This window comes from Pygocentrus nattereri, chromosome 18 (genome assembly GCF_015220715.1).
Source record: "Pygocentrus nattereri isolate fPygNat1 chromosome 18, fPygNat1.pri, whole genome shotgun sequence".
NCBI classification, from domain to species: Eukaryota; Metazoa; Chordata; class Actinopteri; order Characiformes; family Serrasalmidae; genus Pygocentrus; species Pygocentrus nattereri.
Window position 1 is genome coordinate 10,595,638 of NC_051228.1, and position 21,368 is coordinate 10,617,005.

Consider the following 21,368-nt stretch of genomic DNA (forward strand, 5'->3'; position numbering starts at 1 on the left):
ATTTAGTTTCTAGTTAGTTCTATTCAGTTTATTGTATTTGATAATATAAAGATTATACATTTTGTATTTAGTTTAGTTTTATTTGAGTAAAAAAGCAAACTTTGAATTATTTATTTTTTTATTTTAAATAGAGAATTAGAAATTTTACAGCAAGGTACAGCTGTGAGTAATGACCAGAAGCATTTGTGTCAAGAGGACTGAAATTTCAGCGTGAAAAATTTAAGAACAACTCTTATTTGTTTCCATGCTTTTTATTTTTGTTATAAAAATAATACAAGGAATAGAACAATTCCACACATATTTACAATAGTCTGCAGTGGAGGGCTGCGTGTGTGTGTGAGTGGCATTTCTTTGTGTGGCTAGCATTTCAGCACTCACTCAGCAGTCTGTCTGCACTGTCAGAACATACCTGGCACTGCCAGGGTTTGTCCCTGGTACATTTGCCACACGTGCATTTATAGCAGTTGACACATCTCACAGTTGCACAATTGTTTGTGCATCGATGGTTGACCTGACACTTCGCCCTTTTGCCAGGGCTGGGTGTGGAAGGTTGTTGCCGAAGCAGGTTCTCCTTGCGTGCCTTCTTCTCACTCACATGAGAGTCACCCAACTCTTTTGCAAGCTCAACCAGGAAGTCCACCCGTCTCTCCTGCACCCAAGTGCATGACTGATAAAGCACATGCGCATTTAGTGTCATGTTGTAGAACAAGGCGACTGGCCATCTCCGTGTTCCTGCACGCACGCTGTACTCCCGCATTTGGTCCATTACATCCACCCCACACTTTGTGTTTTATTGTGTGACCGTGTTGGCTTCCTTTTGGTGGTATCCTCAGTCTCAACCACACTGTGCATGCCGCTGAGAATGTAGACGACCTTCTTCCATTTGGGTGCATACACTGTCAGTGTTGCACCAGTGGTTGAAAACACCTGAGTGGTGAATTCAGTGCGGTCCATCTGTCTAGCGGATTGAGGAATTTCCTGGCGACTCTTGTTGACTGTGCCGAGGATAGTGGTTTTCCGGCTAAGCAGTCGTTGTGCAAGTGAGAGTGATGTAAAGAAATTGTCCGTGGTTACAGTTCTGCCCTTGTCCATGAATGGTTCCATCAGCCTCATCACTACAGTCTCGGACAGTCTCTCCCCGTTGGGACGACTGGGGTCTTTGCCAAGATATGGGAGGACATTACAGATGTATTTGATTTCAAGTCGCAAGCCACCCAAAACTTAATACCAAACTTGTCTGGTTTTGTTGCACTGTATTGCAGAAAACAGCAGCGAGTCTTTGACGGGAAAAGCTGTTCATCAATAGTGATGTGTCGACCAGGGTTGTAGGCTGCGATGCAGTTGATGACAAATGATCTCCACACATCAGAGATTGCAGCAAACTTATCGGTCTCCGCTCGCTCACTGCGTGTGAACATGTCATCAAAGCGTAGGTGTTGCATGATGTCTTGGAAGCGGTTTCGGGCCATAGTTGCAATGATCCTTGGGTTTGCAAGGTTTGCTGACCAGCTGTCACGTAGTGGTGGAACCTTGGTCACCCCCAACATGATAATGACTGAAATAAATGCCATTAGTTCTGGGAGATCCATGAACCAATCCACCTGCTCCGTGTGACGTGCATGTTGTGTCGTCCATTCTTGAATGCTACGAAGCTATGCTTGATGCTACATCAAGAGTGATAAAACAGAGGAAGCTCTGAAGGCGACTCCGGACACTAGCTCTTGGCTCTCCATCTGTAGGGTACGGTTCTATTGGGGTGAAATGGAGACGTTTCCCCACTTGTTCTTCACGCCACACTGTACCATCTTTTGCGGTCTCTGTCGGCTCACTCGCCAACCGAGTCTCCTCATCTGCAAGATAAATAATTAAAAATTAACATTTTGTTTTGGTTCTAAATAAAAAAGATAGTCAGAAAATGGAAATATGTAATTTGAGAAATCTAACCTGAAGACAGCTCAGAGTCCGAATCTGGTTGAAGGACTATGTCTTCTCCATCTGAGTCACAAGGGTTGGTGTTACTCAGGATCCGTTCCAATGCCTGTTGAGTGGTGAACCTTCTCTGCATTTTGTTTCTTGTGAACAAAATAGGTGAAGCAGTCACTTATTTATCCCCCACAGCACAAAAGGCTGCATGTAAATTTGCTAAGGTGTTAGCAACCTTATGCATGTCCCCTGCACAACAATGCAGCTGCGGGGTGGACAGACACTCAGGAGTAACTTACATTCTTTTGCTCACACCCTTTTGCAAGAGGTTGAGGTGGATCAACACAATTAATTTGTTTTCTTTTTCTAAACTGTCATTTTGAACCCACTTCTTCCACATCTTTTAAAAAAACTTTTGCATATTTCTTGAAACAGATTGTATGTTTTGCAAACTATATGTACATTTGCCTAAATGATCTGTATAATGCAGCACAACATCACAGATCAGCAGCGAAAGGTCACATCTTCCCCCATACACTTTATGTATGCTTCAAAACAAAATGTGTGTTTTATACAAATTGTCAGTTCCCTCAAAATGCCCAAAAAAGTCTCTTGAGCTGTGTTTCACATGGTGTTTTGAGAATGTCACCTCGGTATCAAGAAATGAGCCAAACCAATTGAAAAAAAAAGATGAACTTTAATTTAAATCAACTTTAATTTGTTCAAAATGTGCACCACCATGCCACCATGCTCAGGACATGCCCCTTCCTTCTACCTAACCATTAGAACACTATCAGTCCTCTTTTGGCATGCATAGGCTTGCAGGTAACACACTATTCAACCTACGCCCAGCTAATCTATGTTTCTGTATTTTGCTAGCCAGCATGGTCAAACAGTTTTCAAATAATATTCATATATACATACATGTAACAATGTAGAAAAAAGAAAGAAGGAAATGGAAGGGAAGAGCAGGAGAAGAAAAAGCAGGTGAAGAAAAGGGTAAAATTAAAAAATTAAAAGAATGAATAGACAAAACCTTGTATTTTTTTGTGAAGAAAAGAAAAAGAAAAGAACAAAAGGGGAAAGAATATGTGAGCATAAAATATGTTGAGTAATAAAAAAACGTATTGGACGACAAAAAGAAAATAAAAAGAAAGGAATGAGAATGAGAAATATTTTTCATGTTTTTGACTAAGGACTAAGATATGAAGTAAATAGAATTCAAGTATATAAAGTAAGAAATACATACATGTAAATTGCAATGTGTCTATTGATTTTGTAAGATTTTTTTTCCTGTGAAAAATCTTGCTGCCTGTATGTTTCTTGAAACAAGCTCACTCAGGCCTGTCTGTAGAATTTGGGCAGAGGGGGATGAGAGGTGTTTGTGTGTAGGCAGGCTGTGGGTCCCCCTGCAGATTCCTCAGGTAATGGCCACATTTACAAATGAAAGGATGCTAATTGGAGCCATCAGAGTCATCAGTTTGGACTAAGGGTCTTTTGACCCACTTTCAGGACTTCAGGGGGTAGGTTGAAATCTCTGGGACTTCTAGTGTTAAAGCCTGTGCTACCCAACTTTGTGGAGTACTTCAACGTGTCTTCAACCTGAGCCTGAGTCTCCAGAGGGTCCCCATGATGTGGAAGACATCTTGCATTGTTCCTGTCCCAAAGACGCCACGACCCAGTGACGCCAAGGACTACAGGCCAGTGGCACTGACGTCTCGTGTCATGAAGACCATGGAGAGGCTCGTCTTGGATCAGCTCCAACCCATAGTCCAGCCTTTTCTAGATCCCCTCCAGTTTGCCTATCAGCCCCGCATGGGAGTTGAAGACGCCATTATCTACCTGCTCAACAGAGTTTATGCTCACCTGGATAAGCCAGCCAGCTCTGTTAGGGTCATGTTTTTTGACTTCTCCAGCGCATTTAACACCGTCTGGCCCGCTCTTCTGGGCGATAAGCTCACAGTGATGCAGGTAGATGCCCCCCTTGTGTCCTGGATTGTTGACTATCTGACCGGCAGACCACAGTATGTACGCCTGCAGCACTGTGTGTCGGACAGAGTAGTCAGCAACACTGGAGTCCCACAAGGTACTGTCCTCTCCCCCTTCCTCTTCACCCTCTACACCACGGACGTCAGCTACTGCACAGAGACTTGCCACCTTCAGAAGTTTTCTGATGACTCTGCAATAGTTGGATGTATCAGCAAGGGTGAAGAGGATGAGTACAGGGCAACGGTGAAGGACCACCTGCAGCTCAATGTGACAAAGACAAAGGAACTGGTGGTGGACCTGAGGAGGGACAAGGCATCGGTGACCCCTGTGTCCATCAGCGGGGTCAGTGTGGACACTGTGGATGATTACAAATATCTGGGTGTGTATATTGACAATAAACTGGACTGGGCTAAGAACACTGACGCCCTCTACAGGAAGGGCCAAAGTCGTCTCTATTTTCTGAGGCGCCTGAGATCCTTCAACATCTGCCGGACTATGCTCAGGATCTTCTATGAGTCTGTGGTGGCGAGTGCTATCCTCTATGCTGTTGCATGCTGGGGAAGCAGGCTGAGGGTGGCAGATGCCAACAGACTCAACAAATTGATCCGCAAGGCTGGTGATGTTGTGAGTGTGGACTCGCTGAAGGCAGTGTCGGAGAGGAGGACGCTGTCTAAACTGCAGGCCATTATGAACAATGGCTCCCACCCACTCTACGATACGGTGATGAGACAAGAGCTCATTCAGCTCAAGACTCATCGTACCAAAATGCACCACAGAGCGCCACAGGAAGTCATTCTTACCTGTGGCCATCAAACTCCATAACTCCTCCCTCAGTGTGTGATTCACAAAACTCAATACCAAACTGTTCATATGTGCAATAACAACAATTGTGTGTGCAATAATTCAAGAGGGACACTAACTTAATTTAAATAATTTAAATAATTGTAATTGCTCTATACCTGATGTTTCATATTACTATCAAAATCACCACCACCCTACTGTATTCTTGAGTACTTAAATCTGGTGTACATACTGTAAATTCTCTATATTGTCTTAAATTATTACTGTAATTATTATTACATAAATGGCTGCAACTGTAACAACTGCAATTTCCCCCTGGGATCAATAAAGGAATCTGAATCTGTATGGTGTGCGGTTGTTTTTCAGGAGTTGGGCTCTGCCCTTTAGTTCTAGTGAAAGGAATTCTTAATGCTTCAGCAGACCAAGAGATTTTGGACAATTTCATGCTCCCAACTTTGTGGGAACAGTTCGGGGACAGCCCCTTCCTGTTCAAACATGACTGCGCACCAGTGTACAAAGCAAGGTCCATAAAGACACGGATGAGTGAGTTTGGTGGAGAAGAGCTTGACTGGCCTGGACAGAGTCCTTACCTCAACCCGATAGAACACCTTTGGCATGAATTAGAGCGGAGACTGCGAGCGAAGCCTTCACAAATTTGCTTCTGGAAGAATAGTCAAAAATTCACATAAACACACTCCTAAACCTTGTGGAAAGCCTTCACAGAAGAGTTGAAGCTGTTATAGCTGCATCATATTAAATCCTATGGATTAAGAATGGGATGTAACTCAAGTTCATAAGCGTGTGAAGGCAGACGAGCGAATACTTTTGGCAATATAGTGTAGCAAAACAGAGTCAGAACTGGAAAAATGAAAATAATCTGAAGAATAATCCTCAGTAGTTCTTGGAACAAGTAGCAATACCTTGCACTGAACTAGTCTAAAAGCCCAGGCTTTATAGTAAGATAATCATACGAGACCAGCTGAGAATCATGTGACTCCTCCTCGGGATTCTAGGAAATGGAGTCGCTAGTGGCTAGTCGCTCTGAACCTGAGGGATGCATGACACTTCTTCTTCTTCTTCTTCTTCTTTTGGCTGCTCCCTTTAGGGGTCACCACAGCGGATCATCTGCCTCCATCTTGCCCTATCCACTGCCTCTTCTTACTTTTACCCAACCATCTCCATGTACACCTTCACTACATCCATAAACCTTCTCTGAAGTCTACCTCTTCTCCTTCTACCCGGCAGCTCCATCTCCAACATTCTTTGACCAATATATCCACTATTCCTCCTCAACACATGTCCAAACCATCTCAACCTGGCCTCTCTGGCTTCATCTCCAAACTGATCCACCATCACTGTCCCTCTGATCTGCTCATTTCTAATCTCGTCCATCCTTGTCACTCCCAACGAAAATCTCAGCATCTTCATCTCCGCCACCTCCAGCTCAGCCTCCTGTCTTTTAGACAGAGCCACAGTCTCCAAACCATACATCATCACATTAATTTACTGTCGTTACTACATTTTATCCTCTTCAGTCATTGAACACTGAAGCTGATTCATCATTTGCGCTCAAGTCTTTGCTTGTTACCACAGCGTATTTCATGAATCAGATCCAGGGTAGTTACAGTTTCAAATCTGCACTTTTATTTATGCAACTTTGATGAATGTCACAAGAAACAGCACATTCAGCCTACAGCTGTTTAGTCAATCCCATTCACGCTGAAGTGTTTCAGCTACCTTGAACATTGCGGAAGAGCCCATTAGAACAGCTCTCTTTTGCATACATCAGTGTTGAAGACATAATAACAAAAACAGCCTGGTTAACGGTAATAGATAAAGAGAAGTTTGAAACTTGTCATGTAAAATAAATAAATAAATAAAACCACACTAATGTCAGTGGAGCTAATATGGCTAGAAAGAAAATTGCAGAACCAAGTCCAAAGTTTTAGTTCAGCACTTATATTTTGTTCAGGCTAATAGCTAACAAAAAAACCTTAGCAAACTGGAGCCTCAGTTAGACCAGCTTGTGTGGTTTGACATTATGTTATCTGTAAATAATGAACTGCTACTCTTTTGGCTATGCAACCTTTTTTCATTTTTATGGCTAGTAGTAAGTCATATGCATATAGTATTAGAAATCACAGTCATTTGCAATTGTTTCAATGCCTTACTCAAATTACAAATATTGTTGACATTTTAAATGAAAATATGTTAACAAGATCTCCACAGAGAGCTTAATTTGGCAATATTGTGCAAGTATTTATTTATTTTATTTCTGTCTATGTATTTAGTTTAACACACTGTAAAAAAAAATGAGCATAAAAAATAAAATGTGACTTTTGCACAGGCCATCTTGTATGTTTTACTTTTCCTCCAATACGTTAAATTCAGCAAATACACAGAAGAAAGTGTGCATTAAAATTCACATAACTGAACTTCATCAAAACAGTCAAATCTGCAAAACCTGTAATTTGATCAAGGGTGCCCAAACTTTTGCATAATTGTAGGCAAGTCTATTTGTGATCACTTCAAGTTCCAAGGGACGCTCTACTGCTGCACATGTATCCAAGGAATGCTGGTGTGGACAACTGACCAAACAGATGGACAGACGACAGGCAGACAGAGCTTGCTTGAAAGCTCAGTTATCCTTAGGTTAGCTTTTGCTTGGTTGTTAGTTTCCTCTCTCTGAGTTTTAATCTGATTTATTTTAATGGAGAAAATATTTCCCATTTGTGGGTTTCTGTGGTCGCTTGCACAGCCATCTCGCTGGAATGGATGGCCAAGTAGCTCTAACACTTTGCACAGACTCTCCATCTCAACAGAATGGAAACAACTGGCACCAGCAGCAGTGACAAATATCACTTAGCGTATTTAAAATTCCAGCCTGAATGGCTTTTTAATTTAATCTGTTTGTTGCTGTATTTTGTCAGAATAAAGTATGATGCTTGTTACATTAACAGAGTTCTTTATCACTAAATATCATTATCCACTGTGTTTGTTTCTTTGAATCATCTACTGCATAGTCTAATATGGAGCATAGTTACATTACACCACTGCTTGTTTTTCTGTGTTAGTTCTGTTCGCTGGGGAATTAGAGGTTAAGGCAATTACAAATTCTGTTAATCATGGTCTTAATCAGCCCAGACTCAGTGTGGGGGAGCCCAATGCATAATTTACAAGGCAAACATCATAACTCACATCCTGAGTAATTTACTTTCAGAAATCTGTTTGCATGAATAATGACTTGCAAGCTTGGATGAGCTGGAAATAAGATGGATTTTGTCTTTCACGGTTTAAGCACTTTTGACTCTTTCGCAGGGGAACATAACGTTCATATGCTCCGAGGCTGTTGATGTGCCGGTGACCTTTGCCAGTCCGGAGAGCTTCTTGCGGCTGCCTTGGGCCGTGTCACGAGACAGCGTGTCAGTCAGCCTGCAGTTTCGGACATGGAACAAGGTGGGCCTGTTGATGACCTTTGATCTCCAGCATCAGGCGGGAGCGCTGTGGCTTTACCTGAGTGAGGCCAAGACGCGGCTGCAGATCCACAAGGCCGGGAGGGTCATGGTGGACATCACAGCAGGTCAGATCTCTTCTTTTAAGTGAAATGAATGGTAGCTTTGCTAGAGCTGGGCAATATGGCCAAAAATGTTATCACAATAAACAAAATTGTTCGATATCGACACATATCACTATGTCATTGTGATTTATTTAAAGTTTGAAGGCTGATTTTTGGTCCTGGTGATTCATTGCTGTTTTAAAGTATCCTTTATAAACACTCACCAAACATTGGAACATTTCACAAATCGGTCATGGGACAGTGGGAGAAATTGTCTGGTCAGCTGTTTTTATCAGCTGGAAAAGCAGCTAAACAAGTGGCCAACAACAGTGCTAAACTGTTAAGTTTCTCAACAACGTCAGATTAGTACGAACAGCAAGTATTAGCTGGCTCACACCATCTTAGTGCCATCTGTCCTAATACAGCCATGTCAGAGCACATCACTGTATTCAAACGCCAGCTAGCAGATGACTGGATCTCTCTATTCTGTCGTAGTAGTTTGAGGGGTGAACTGCAATATATCAACACCAGACAAACGAGTCCTCCTTTTAGGTGTGTTTAAACTGAAAGTGGTGCTTTTGTGTTGTGTTTGATCTACAGTATCATCAGTTTTCTGTGTAGTGAGAGTGACGGAGCACTGCTTCAAGTTAGCCAACTATAAAAAACAGCTAACCTGGAAAACTAGCGTTCTCCAGCTTTCCAATGCCTCACAGCTTCCTCAGTTTAGTTCACATCAGCGCTGTAACTCACATGAACCCGCTTTTTTCTTTCACTTCCGTTGCTTGGGTACGCACCAATACTAAAATATGACTGAGAGCTTAAACAGCGCTTTAGTTGTGAGGAGCAGACGTGATTTAATGCTGCTAAAGCTTAATAGGATTTACGGAAAGAGTTCACTTTAGGACAGTACAGTTATGCCACCTATCTCGTCACTCAAACTTCCTCACAAGAGAACAGATCGCCGGTCGCACCACTCAAACAGCGAATCTTTAACTCCACTGTACTCATCGCCCCCCTCCCTCTCTAATCATGTTCAAACTCAGAAGTGCACCTTCTCCTGGTGACAGCAGAGTAGTGTCACTATCCTTGCAGTAGAAAACTCCACAGGGCTTTCGCTGAACGTGTGAGAATGGTGTATTATATTGAAATGTTTAAAACCTTTCTTATTGCTCTTTCGAGGAAAAGTTATATTGTGATAATTATCGTTTTATCGCCCAGCCCTAAGCTTTGCTGACCTTATTTCGTAAATAACCTTGAATACTTTGATGAGCTCTGCTTAGCTTCCAGGCAAATTGTTATGAAACTCTGATCTTAAATGTGCTTTCTAGGATTAATTGTGCATGGGGGTGCTGGGGAGGGGTCATGCCAGTAATTGGCCCAATTATTCCTTCTCAGTGCATCCTTGAGACATCAGATGCATAATCATGTAGCACACACAGCACAAAGAGCCACTATGCTATGTAGAATGCGTTGCATTAAAAGATGAATTACTTTTTTCCAACTCAAAGTCAAGGCCAATAACGTTAGCTGAAGTAACAGACCATTATAGAAATTGTCTGTTAATCTACAAGACTAACTGCCATTCTTGGTGTAAACTTAAATATAAATAAAAATAAGTCATTTATTATGGCTGTCTGTGGTCTCGATATGGCTTTTATTTAATGCAGTAATGGCAATGATGTGCTGAGAAATTGAAGAGCCTGGAGTTGCAGAGCACTGACGCACATCAATGTTAAGTACATAAAGCATAAAGAATGTATAAGAATGTTTTTCAGTGCATATCGCTGTCACATCGCTGTTGTCGGAAGAAAACCTCGTATCTCCAAAATGGTAACTTTACAGGAGAAGGAAAAAGCATACTGTACTTTTAATGCAAGTCAATGGAACCGGACATCTTTCCAAGTCATTTTGGGTTGTTTCTTTTGGTTCATTTGGTCCATTTGAAGGTTTTCTTCCGACAGCAGCGATATGCAAGTTCATGAAGTCCCTGTATAGGCAGCCTTTAAGTAAAATATTAATGAATATTTTTCATATTGAAGCATTGAATAACTATATGTTGCCATGTTCTTAATGTACACATATAACATCGTCACTGTCCAACAAAACAATTCTCTCCAAAATAACAGGAGAACGCAAATACATTCAATTTTAATCACAGTTAATGTAAAGAGATTGTAATCCAAGCAACCTTTCAGGATTTCTATTAATCCTTAAATGTTTCCCTCAGTGTAAAGAGCAGCTGCCATGTACAAATTACATAGAAAAAGACGGTAATACTTGATTTACACTACTGGTGATATGCTAATATTTAGAATAAACACTATTATTATATTATATTATATTATATTATATTATATTATATTATATTATATTATATTATATTATATTATGGAGTTGAATGTGCAGTGTTTACGCCCCAAAGTTGAAATGAAACCTAAGTCACTGATAAAATAAATTAGCAAAACATCACATTTTCCCTGTTACCTAAACTATAGCCAATTAGTCAAGATATATTTGATGTTTTAAGTTTGTTTCTTTCCTTTTGCACTAAAACTATGAGGCTAAATTGTAATGGACTAATACTGTTTTAGTACTTTTGCCCATTTCAGTAGATCGTAGAGTCAAAACCCACATAAGAAAAATTATTTAAGGTTGAGGAAAGAGGCAAATGAGTGGTCATTTAAGTGGTAGTGTATAAGTTATATTAAGTTAAGTTGTATAATATATCACATAATAGCCACATTAGCTGTGTAGGTCTAAGGTGAACATAAAGGAGCAAACTGCAGACACCAGATCTAAACGTCTCTTGGCTGATTGGGTACATCTGGGACAAACTGTGCATTTGATTGAGCTAGTAATGTTTCTTGGCCTAAAAAAAGTACCAACAACTTTATGCATCTGTTACAGGCTCGGGGCTGAATGATGGACAGTGGCATTCTGTGGAACTGAGCGTTCGGCGAGGTCGCCTTGTCCTGGCTGTGGACAAAGCAGATGCCTCAACAACCACCACATCCTTTCCAGTGATGCCGGGGCATCATATCTTTTTAGGAGGTACAGCAAAACTCAATATACAGCTTTCCTCCAGGCCCCAAAAAACCCTTTCCTCTAACAAAGCAGAGTTCCTAGCATTAATCCATCAATGCCACACCACTGCAGACCGCCTCGTCCCACTCACCCAGCCCTCCTGTTCTTCGAAAACACAGCCACTCATTCATGGCTCAGGCTGCTTGGGAGAGAATTGGTCTCCCTGCGTCTCTCCCACTCGTCGCGCTCCTAGCGAGAGAGAGAGAGAGAGAGAGATATGAGAGCATGTGGTTTAATTACCTTTAGCTCAGTAATTGGAGGGTGCGCTAACGGCGTCTAGGTGCTGCACTGGGGATCATGTCAATGCTCTGCTCTGGTCTCTGGCGTCTTGCCGCGTTTTTCGCCCTCAGCCGAAAGCACACGCCGTTGAGGATCACATACAAAATGAGATTTGCCAGTGTGAGCCTTTAAATCATGTGAACACCCTTGCATTATATCGGGACCTGTGGTGATTTATTCCTAATACAGAGAGGGCCTGAGTGCAACAAAACTTCAGGCTTCCAGATGGTTACTACTGTTGTTTTCATTCATCCTGTGTATGTTTGCGTATTTTTATAAGGGAACAGCATGTCATGCAGTGTCCACGGAAGTCTGTTTGAGCTTATTTAACAGCTGGATGCTAGAAGGTTTTAAGGCAAGTGTGTAATGATAATACACTTTCTAATGCTAATCGACGGGATATAAGCTTCCATTGCTTGGGTCTTGTGCACAAGTAAAGAAGCACATTTTGGACGCCAGACGTGTCTTGTGTAAATGTCATTGTTTACCAAATTGATGCTTAGAGCTGCCATGAATACTTCATTAAAATCGATTACTTTAAATTCACGCTCTCAGCAAAGTGGCTGTTTTTAGCCGGTACATTGATAAACTGGGTATCCGCTGGTCATTATAATGCACTGAATTAGATGTGCTAGATGACTCAAAGCACATAAGGAACCTCAGTTACAAAGCCATGTTTAACAGTGTGAACATTCTCCACAAGAGGGAGCTACTGACACTAAAGTTTCTTTCGTGAGCATCACTGAAATAAAGGGGAACACACACAAGCCGGATCTCACTAATGTACATATGTTTGTAGCTACAAATTCCATTTATATGAAGTAAAAGTGTACATGAAGTAAAAGAGACCTAATCATCTAAGAGGCACCATCACTATACAGTGAAACAAAATACAAACAAAATAAAGAGTATGCTGTTTGGATGCCTGTGACCAGCTTCAAATACATTCAAAGTTAAGGCATTTATGTAGTGGTAACTTGGCACCAACAAAACAATGAGTGTTTTTACATGCACTCAATAATTCATCATAATCATATGCGGTTATGTGTTTATTTTAATGGTCATGTAAAACAGCATAAACTGGGTAGACACTTTAGAAATCCCATTTAAAAAATCGGATAAATCAGATAAAGAGAGCTGGAATTTAGCTTAGCTTGCATGTAAGCTCTTTCTCAGATTTCTTTCGGATTTCTCAGACTGTAAGACTGCGGTAGAGGAAATAAACAAGCAGTGTTGCTGTGAGATACAGCAAAGCACTTTTGGAACGATGCTACAACTGACGACATGCTTGACAAAATAAAGGATTGAAATATCGTTCATCTTCTAGATGATGTTGCCAGGTAAGGTGGCGCAATGTTTAAAAAAAAAAGCCGCAACATGAAGTTTGAGTTTTACATTGTGTTTACGTCACGCCTTCATCTGTGAGTTTACTGGACGATTTCAAGGCAGAAATCCGATTACTGCCGGACTCATGCAGACCTGGAGTTCCCCATTATCTGATTACTTAAGTGCGTGTAAACGTGCTGATCAGATTACAGACAAAATCTGATTTTCTGCAGTTATCAGATTATTAAATGCATGTAAACGCACTCACTGAAGGCACTGCAGAAGTGGAACTTGCCATTATCGCGGTGGTACTTACAAACTGAGGATTACTCCAGTAAACACTGCTATATAATGATATTCACAGCTGTGTTATGTTCATGAACTGACTGGCTCGAGTGAGCATTACAGATTTATCAAAAAGGGATGTCAAATTATTAAAAATGCATCAAATGAAAATGTTTGATACCTGCAGATACAGCAACAATAAGGAGTGCCTAAATATGTGTTAATATGTTAATGTTAATTTATTGTAAAATATTAGTACCAGGTGCGCAGCTTAATTTCATCCATGAATGATGCATATATTTTCAGATTCTATGAGACTTTCAATAGTGAGCTCAAGACTTTTGATATTTTGTTTCCTTGGATCTCTAATTATGAACTAAACATGTTGATTTGGCTCAAATCATTACACCTGCCGTGCAGCCCTGTGACAAAATAATCCCCAAAAATCTCGACCCCTGCAATTTATAGTTGATTTATTAAATGCCTAGTCATTTGCATATGGATGTGTCCGTAGCATAAGTCCCACCCCCTTTAGGCTGGTTTTACAGCGTACTTTCAGACCACTGATTTCAACAGATCATTGAGCAAGAAAACAAAACAAATGCTTGTTTACTGGACAGTTAAAAGGAAAAACTCTGTAACATAATAAAGAGCCCTACACAGATGGGTCAGTGACGGATATGTAGGAATACGAAAAGGAACGGCAATGACGGCTGGAAAATGACAAAAAAACAAAATGTGTAAATTACACCTCGTAGATGACTTTATAGCAAGAACAATACAGTGTTTCAAAAAATACCAACTGCTAGCGTGAGGATTAACTGAATGTGTTGAGTTGAACTTACAAGTTGCATGAAAGTTTGTAAAGCCATGTAGAGCCAGCCTCGCTCTGATAGGCTGCACCCAAGCGCATCATTTTTATCATTGAATTCAGTGGTTTCTTCAGAGCCTTGGAGATTGCATTTATTATATTTAGTTATTTAGTATATTATTATTTAATAAAAATAATGCGTGGCCACGACTTATTAAGCCATGGGAATGACATAATTAAGTCGTGGCCTCGACTTAATAAAATTTGGAAACATAATCATGACTTACTAAGCCATATTTTTATTTATACAGGATGTCACCAGCAGGGCTTCATAGGTTTCCAAGAAAGATGGCAAATGAGAGACTGAAGGGAGTATTAACGATACAGGTTTATACATTATATATATATATATATATATATATATATATATATATATATATATATATCGCTGTTGTCGGATCTCCAAAATTAGAACTTTACAGGAGAAAGAAAATCATACTGTAGTCAAAGGTCAAAGGAATCAGACATTTTTCCAAGTCATTTTGGGCTGTTTCTTTTGCTCTGTTACACACAATGTAAAGGGCAACAGGTCCTTCAAATTATGTGAAAAACTGAAATATATATATACATATATATATGAATCGTTACACCCTTACTGCATAATATGTTACTGTACAGTTGAGCTCATGTTTATTGTTATATCTAAAAAAAAACCCAGCAGCTGTATGTAGTTAGACTGACACAATGTTCGTCTGGCTTGTTTATCTTTCACCATTTTGTCAGTGCATCCTCTCCTCCAGGAAACTTGTCTGCTGTTTGAAACCTGCTGACTGGTTCGGTTGATTTGGCCTACAGGATGTCCAAACACAGAAGACGGCAGTGGATGCAGGAACCCCTTCAACGTTTTCCAAGGATGCATGCGGCTCATCCATTTGGAAAGCAACTTAGTGGATCTGATCAAGGTGCAACAGATGCTGGTCGGAAACTTCAGCGACCTCCAAATGGACATGTGCGGAATCGTAGACAGGTACGTCGACCAGTTCATCACTGAGCTCCACTGAAACCTATCAATCCTTGATATTTTCCATCTCTGCAAACAGACGTATTTAGCTTCATCATGCAAATACGATGTTGCGCTTCATTAATTAGGCGAAGCATTAGCACTGAATATTTATGCGGCCGCCTGAGAGCAAGACACAGAAGTGTGTGCCATGGGAGGAAGCCAGTGTTAATGAATTGTACTTTTTTCTGTGCAATCAATAGAAATAAATCCATTTTTACACCTTGTTCTAGATTCACAATCCATTTTCCACTCTCAGTTCAGAAAGTGCTGTCATCACATCTCCTGCCTCTGCTTCCCTGGTCTAATGTAACAACAAAAAAAAAAAAGAAAGAAAAAAGAGAGACAGAGAAAAGAAAAATCTTTCAGCTTGTCTCTAGCGGAAGATACATCTTGTTTTCTTCCTTCTCGTCAAACTTTTCCCTTTGAAAAGTTCCATGGGAACTTTTCTCGGGTTGATGTTCTTTCTCGACAGTTACAATTTATTTGTTGTGTGCTTTGAAGAAAGGTAAATGGATTACTTGGACCAAGCAATTGGCGCAGAACCAGAATCAGCGACGGGCACCACACACCATCCCATGTGAAATTTGAAGTTATTGTTTGGCGGATGCTGCAGTTTGAACATAACCGTACTGACACTCCCCACAGTAATAGATGTGTTAGCTCACAAAGTGCCTCCCTGTTCAGGCTCCATTTCTCCATTTGAGGAATTTATCCTCATTTTTCTCTTGCTCTCACACACTGCTAGTTTAAACCAGTTTATATCTGCACTGTACATTAACAACAAAAACAGTTTCTCACAGCTTCATATCAGATTGAACTTGGTAGCAGTCACTAGAAGCAGTCGTGACCTGCTAAGGATGCGGAATATCATCTTTGTCTAAAAAATAACCCAATATTTTCAAAACTGTTAATGCAAGTTATTCTAAAGAGATGTTTTAAAAGTGATTTGCAGCATTTCTATTGGTCCATTCATGATATTTTCACACAGTAGAGCAAAGGACAGCTGCCATGTTCAAATGGAGAAAAAGAAAATCAACAAAAATGGAGGTTCTTCTGGGGGATTTCAATGATTTATGGATGCTGTATAAAGTGATGTCATGTAAAATGACTTGCATTTTTTCCCCGCCATTTGAATTTTGTTTAGATTGTTTACATCAAACACACCTTATCGTAACAGCACAGAGAATAACCAAGGCATACATTTTTACAGAATTTTAATACAGTAGCCCTATTTTCTTTTCTCGTTTTTTCTTAGCAGCATACCACCCCAACAAAGTCTCGGAGTCTAACCTGGCCACCCAATTCTAAAAGTTCCTCTGCTTAGAGCCTCATGGACAAACCCTGTGTTAAAACTTAAACTCTTGATTGCATTTTCAGACACAAAAATCAACAAGTTAAATGATGAAACTGTTATTGCAGCAAACTCATAAGTACTCAACAAGCATACGGCAATCGTAGAGACATTTTGGTAACATTTACCTGAAAGGTGTCTACATAACACATTCATAACATCTTAAATAAACACTCCATAACATGTTCATGAATAAAGCACACCTGTTTTACCTATTAATGTGGACTACTATGTCATTTTACTGACAGGCCTTTTTCAAAATGAAGAAAAGACAAAATGAAAATAACCTCACTGTACCCCTTTGGTCATTAAGTGCTTTGACACTTTGGCTACGTTTACACAGCACTGTGTCACGATTGGCTCCTCCCACACCATGCACTTCTTTGTTTTGGTGTCCCAGTCCTGTCCATGTGCGTTTGTTTTGGTTTGGTAACTCCGCCCCGATTGTGTTCACCTGTCCCTCATTGTCCCGTGTATTTAAGCCCTGGGTTTGCCCCTTGTGTTTGCCCGTCTTTGTATGATTGTACCGGTCTCTGTTGAATGTGCTTGTCTGTGTTAACAGTTGTATTCTGCCGTCTATCATGTCTTACCCTCGTTCTATCCGTGTTGGCTCTTTGACCTTGGACCCCTTTGACTATGACCCTGGATTTACCCATAATAAATCTTGCTTATCTCAGCGTATGCGTCCGCCTCCTCGCTCCCCCTTACACACTATATGCTGTAGGGTCTTAAATTCCCAAACCAAGTGACGATGCAGCTGTTCAGGAAGCTCTCCACAGTCCCCGTGTAGAGCATGGTGAGGATGGGAGGGGTGAGATGAGCCTTCTTCAGTCTCCTCAGGAAGTAGAGGTGCTCCTGGGCTCTCTTGGCTATGGAGTTGGTGTTGAGGGACCAAGTGAGGTTCTCTGTGGACACCAAGGAATTTGGTGTTCCTGACGATTTCTACAGCAGAGCCAGTGATGTTCAGTTCAGATGGTCACCTCGGACTCTTCTGAAGTCAACAACCATCTCCTTAGTTTTGTCCACATTCAGTGACAGGTTGTTGGTTCCGCACCAGTCTGTTAGCCGCTGCACCTCCTCTCTGTACGCTGACTCATCATTCTTGCTGATCTGACCCACCACAGTCGTGTCATCAGCGAACTTGATGATGTGGTTTGAGCTGTACTTTGCAGTACAGTACAGTCATGAGTCAGCAGAGTAAACAGCAGCGGACTAAGCACACAGCCCTGAGGGGCACCAGTGCTCAGTGTGGTGGTGCTGGAGATGTTATTACCTATCCTGACTAACTGAGGTCTCAGTCAGGAAATCCAGGATCCAGTTACAGAGGGAGGCGTTCAGACCCAGCAGGCTGTTTTCCATTCAGGTGCTGAGGGATGATGGTGTTGAATGCTGAGCTGAAGTCTATGAACAGCATTCTGACATAGGTGTCTTTATTGTCCAGATGGGTGAGAGCCAGGTGGCGTGTGGTGGAGATGGCGTCGTCTGTTGAGTGGTTGGGGCGATATGCAAATTGAGGTGGGTCCAGTGAAGGAGGAAGCTGGTCTTTAATGTGCCTCATAACAAGCGTCTTGAAGTACTTCATGATGATGGGAGTGAGTGCAATGGGACGGTAGTCATTGTGGCAGGACACTGGAGACTTCTTCAGCACAGGAATATGATAAGATAAGATAAGATAAGATAAGATAAGATAAGATAAGATAAGATAAGATAAAATAATCCTTTATTAGTCCCACAGCAGGGAAATTCACAGTATTACAGCAGCAGCAGAGTAACAGGAGTAAGGCACTCAGTAATAGAAATGGGAAACGGTATAAACCTTATCAACATTATAAATAATAAAAATTAAAGCTAAATCTCTAGACTATTTACAGGAAAATAAGGATAATAATAAAATAAAATAAGAGTTGCATAGAAATCTGTATTGCACTTAGGAACATATTGCACAATGAAGAATGTTCGCATTCTGTATGTGTGTATATTGTATGTGTGTATATTGTATGTGTGTCTGGTCTACTGGGAGCAGTGCTGGTTGTACAGTCTCACAGCAGCTGGAAGGAAGGACCTGCGATAGCGCTCCTTCACACACTTGGGGTGAAGGAGCCGGTCACTGAAGGAACTGCCCAGTGCTGCCAGAGTCTCATGCATGGGGTGGGAGTCGTTCTCCAGCATGGATGCTAGCTTGTTTAGCATCCTCCTTTCTCCCACCTCCTGCACTGGGTCTAGAGGAGTCCCTAGGACCAAGCCAGCCCTCCTGATCAGTTTGTCCAGTTTCTTCCTGTCTGCAGTGGAGATGCTGCCGCCCTAGCAGACCACTCCATAGAGGATGGCTGATGCCAAAAAAGGTCAAAAAAGGTCCTCAGGAGTGGCCCCTGCACTCCAAATGACCTCAGTCTCCTGAGCAGGTAGAGTCTGCTCTGTCCTTTCCTGTAAAGTGCAGCAGTGCTGTCTGGCCAGTCCAGTTATAGTTAAGGTGCACACCCAGGTACTTATAGGAGTCCACTTTTTCAATGTCCGTTCCCTGGATGTTCACTGCTGGAGGGGGATGTGTGCGCCTGTGGAAATCCACCACCAGTTCTTTGGTCTTCCCCGCATTGAATCAATGATGATGGTGGACTTGCTAGAGAGATGTTGAAAATGTCTGTGAATATGTCCAGCTGTTCGGCGCATTCTCTGAGCACTGTGCCTGGTATGCTGTCCTGGTGTTTTTCTTGGGTTGACTCTGTGTAGAGTTCTCCACACATCAGCTGTGGACAGACACAGAACCTGTTCACTTGGAGTAGGTGTGGTTTTCTTCGTTGTCGCACCATTCTGTGCTTCAAACCGAGAATAGAAGTTATTAAGCACATCTCACATCTGGAAGGGAAGCATCACCATCACAAACAGGTGGAGGTGACTTGTTGTTGGTGATGGCCTGGATGCCCTGCCACATGCGCAGTGTGTCAGCAGTGTTTTGAAAATGATTACGGATTTTCTTTGAGTAGGCACACTCTGCCTCTCTGGTGGCCCGGGAAAGCTTGGCTCTAGCTATCCTAAGGCTTGCCTTATCCCCTGACTTGAAAGCCTTGTCACAGGTTCTCAGCAGCATGCATCTGGTTGGGGTGTGTAGTGATGAGTTTGGAGACAATAACATCATCAATGCACTTGCTGATATAGCCAGTCACTGATTCTGTATACTCCTCCAGGTTGATGGATTATCTGAACATCTTCTAGTCACTGTGCTCAAAACAGTCCTGAAGAGCAGAGATAGCTCCTGGTGGCCAAGTTCTCACTTGCTTCTGGTCTGGTTTGGCACATCTGATCAGTGGTCTGTATGCTGGAATGAGCATCACAGAGATGTGGTCTGAGTAGCTATAGTGGGGGGCGGGTTCAGCCCTGTACATGCCGGGGATGTTTGTGTAAACAAGATCCAGCACGTTAGCCCCCCACCAGGTTGCAAAGTCCACATATTGGTGAAATTTGGGGAGTACTGACTTTTTAGATTAGCATGTTTGAAATCTCCGGCAACAATAAACAGTCCGTCTAGGTGTGTGTTTTGCAGATCGCTGATAGCGCTGTACAGCTCATTCAGTGCGGCGTTGGCATTATCACTGGGACCTACTGCCACTATGTACAGCGTACTTAGCTCTCTTAGCAAATAAAAAGGCCACTCCACCAGCAGTGAGTAGTGACTGGAGACTAGCACTGCATTCTTACACCATTCAGTGTTGATGTAAACATACAGTCCCCTACCTCGAGTCTTACCACACAGCTCAGGGTGCAACAGGCCGTTGAGCTGAACGGAGTGGGGCTCGTCATCCATATCTCCGTAAAAACGCTGGGTAGCCCGCTGAATCCAGAGGTAGTCCAGTTTATTCTCCAAGGAACAAACGTTTGAGAAAAGAAGCGATGGAACGGCTGTTCGTCTGCTGTTAGCCATTAGCCTAGCTAACCCCAGCTCAATTGCCTCACTTCCGCCCTTCTCACGCATCGCTTCCGGCCAGCAGGCTCACACAGCACCGTGGATCGTAGCAGGCTTAGCTCTACCCGCAGTTTGTTTGGAAGCAGAGATTGTGGCTGATTTCTCAGCTGTAGCAGGCTCTGGCGTTGGTAGATGCTGGTGCTGGTTGAAGCAGTCATGATATTTAGTTTTGGTCAGGTTACACGACAGATAATAAACAAAAGATATCAAAAAAAGTACTGTTGTTCCCGAAGTGGCCGCTGCAGCTACAGAGGTTCCGACGGTGCAGCGGGTAGTATTTCCACTTTGGGTGACTTCATTTTCACTCCACTACATTTCAAAGTCAAATATCTTACTTTTTACTCCACTACATGCTGCAAAATCTGTCATTCCTTTTGGCTTGTGTGTATAAAAAAATTAACATGTCAAAATGAAAGAAATGCAAAGCAACAACATCAGTCGGTGAAATTAATGATTGATTGGCGACCCTTAATGTAAAGGCAGCTTAGTGTGAGTCAGAACTTATAAAAAAAAACTTCCAGACTGATTAAAATGTTTCCTTTCAGCACACAGAACAAAATTTAGCTCTCATATTATGTCCATCCATCCATCCATTTTCTAAGCCGCCTCTCCGTCAGGGTCACGGGGGATGCTGGAGCCTATCCCAGCAGTCTTCGGGCGGAAGGCAGGATACACCCTGGACAGGTCGCCAGTCCATCGCAGGGCTCTCATATTATGTGTTATTAAGTAATTATCAGCTTTCACTATCAGGTAAATAAACAGAAAATCAGCAGAGATCTTTAAGCCAAAAATCATCTGATCAAGATTGATCTATAGCCGATGGAGACGGAGATGGTGCCAATACAGTACTGGGTACCATGTACCAGTGGTGGACGACATACACAAATCATGTACTTGAGTTAAAGTAGAGATAGTCAAGGTAAAATATTACTCCAGTAAAAG

The 21,368-nt window shown here is 41.8% G+C and overlaps 1 protein-coding gene across 3 annotated transcripts in view; it reads left to right on the forward strand.

Moving 5' to 3' along the window:
• cntnap3 (contactin associated protein family member 3) overlaps positions 1 to 21,368 on the forward strand; it is a 212,306-nt gene that overhangs the window by 107,587 nt on the left and 83,351 nt on the right. For all 3 annotated transcript variants that reach the window (XM_017681680.2, XM_017681681.2, XM_017681682.2), the window contains 3 exons: positions 8,032 to 8,293; positions 11,177 to 11,320; positions 14,910 to 15,081. In XM_017681680.2, coding sequence (XP_017537169.2) covers positions 8,032 to 8,293; positions 11,177 to 11,320; positions 14,910 to 15,081 — 578 coding nt within the window. The remainder of the gene's footprint in view (positions 1 to 8,031; positions 8,294 to 11,176; positions 11,321 to 14,909; positions 15,082 to 21,368) is intronic.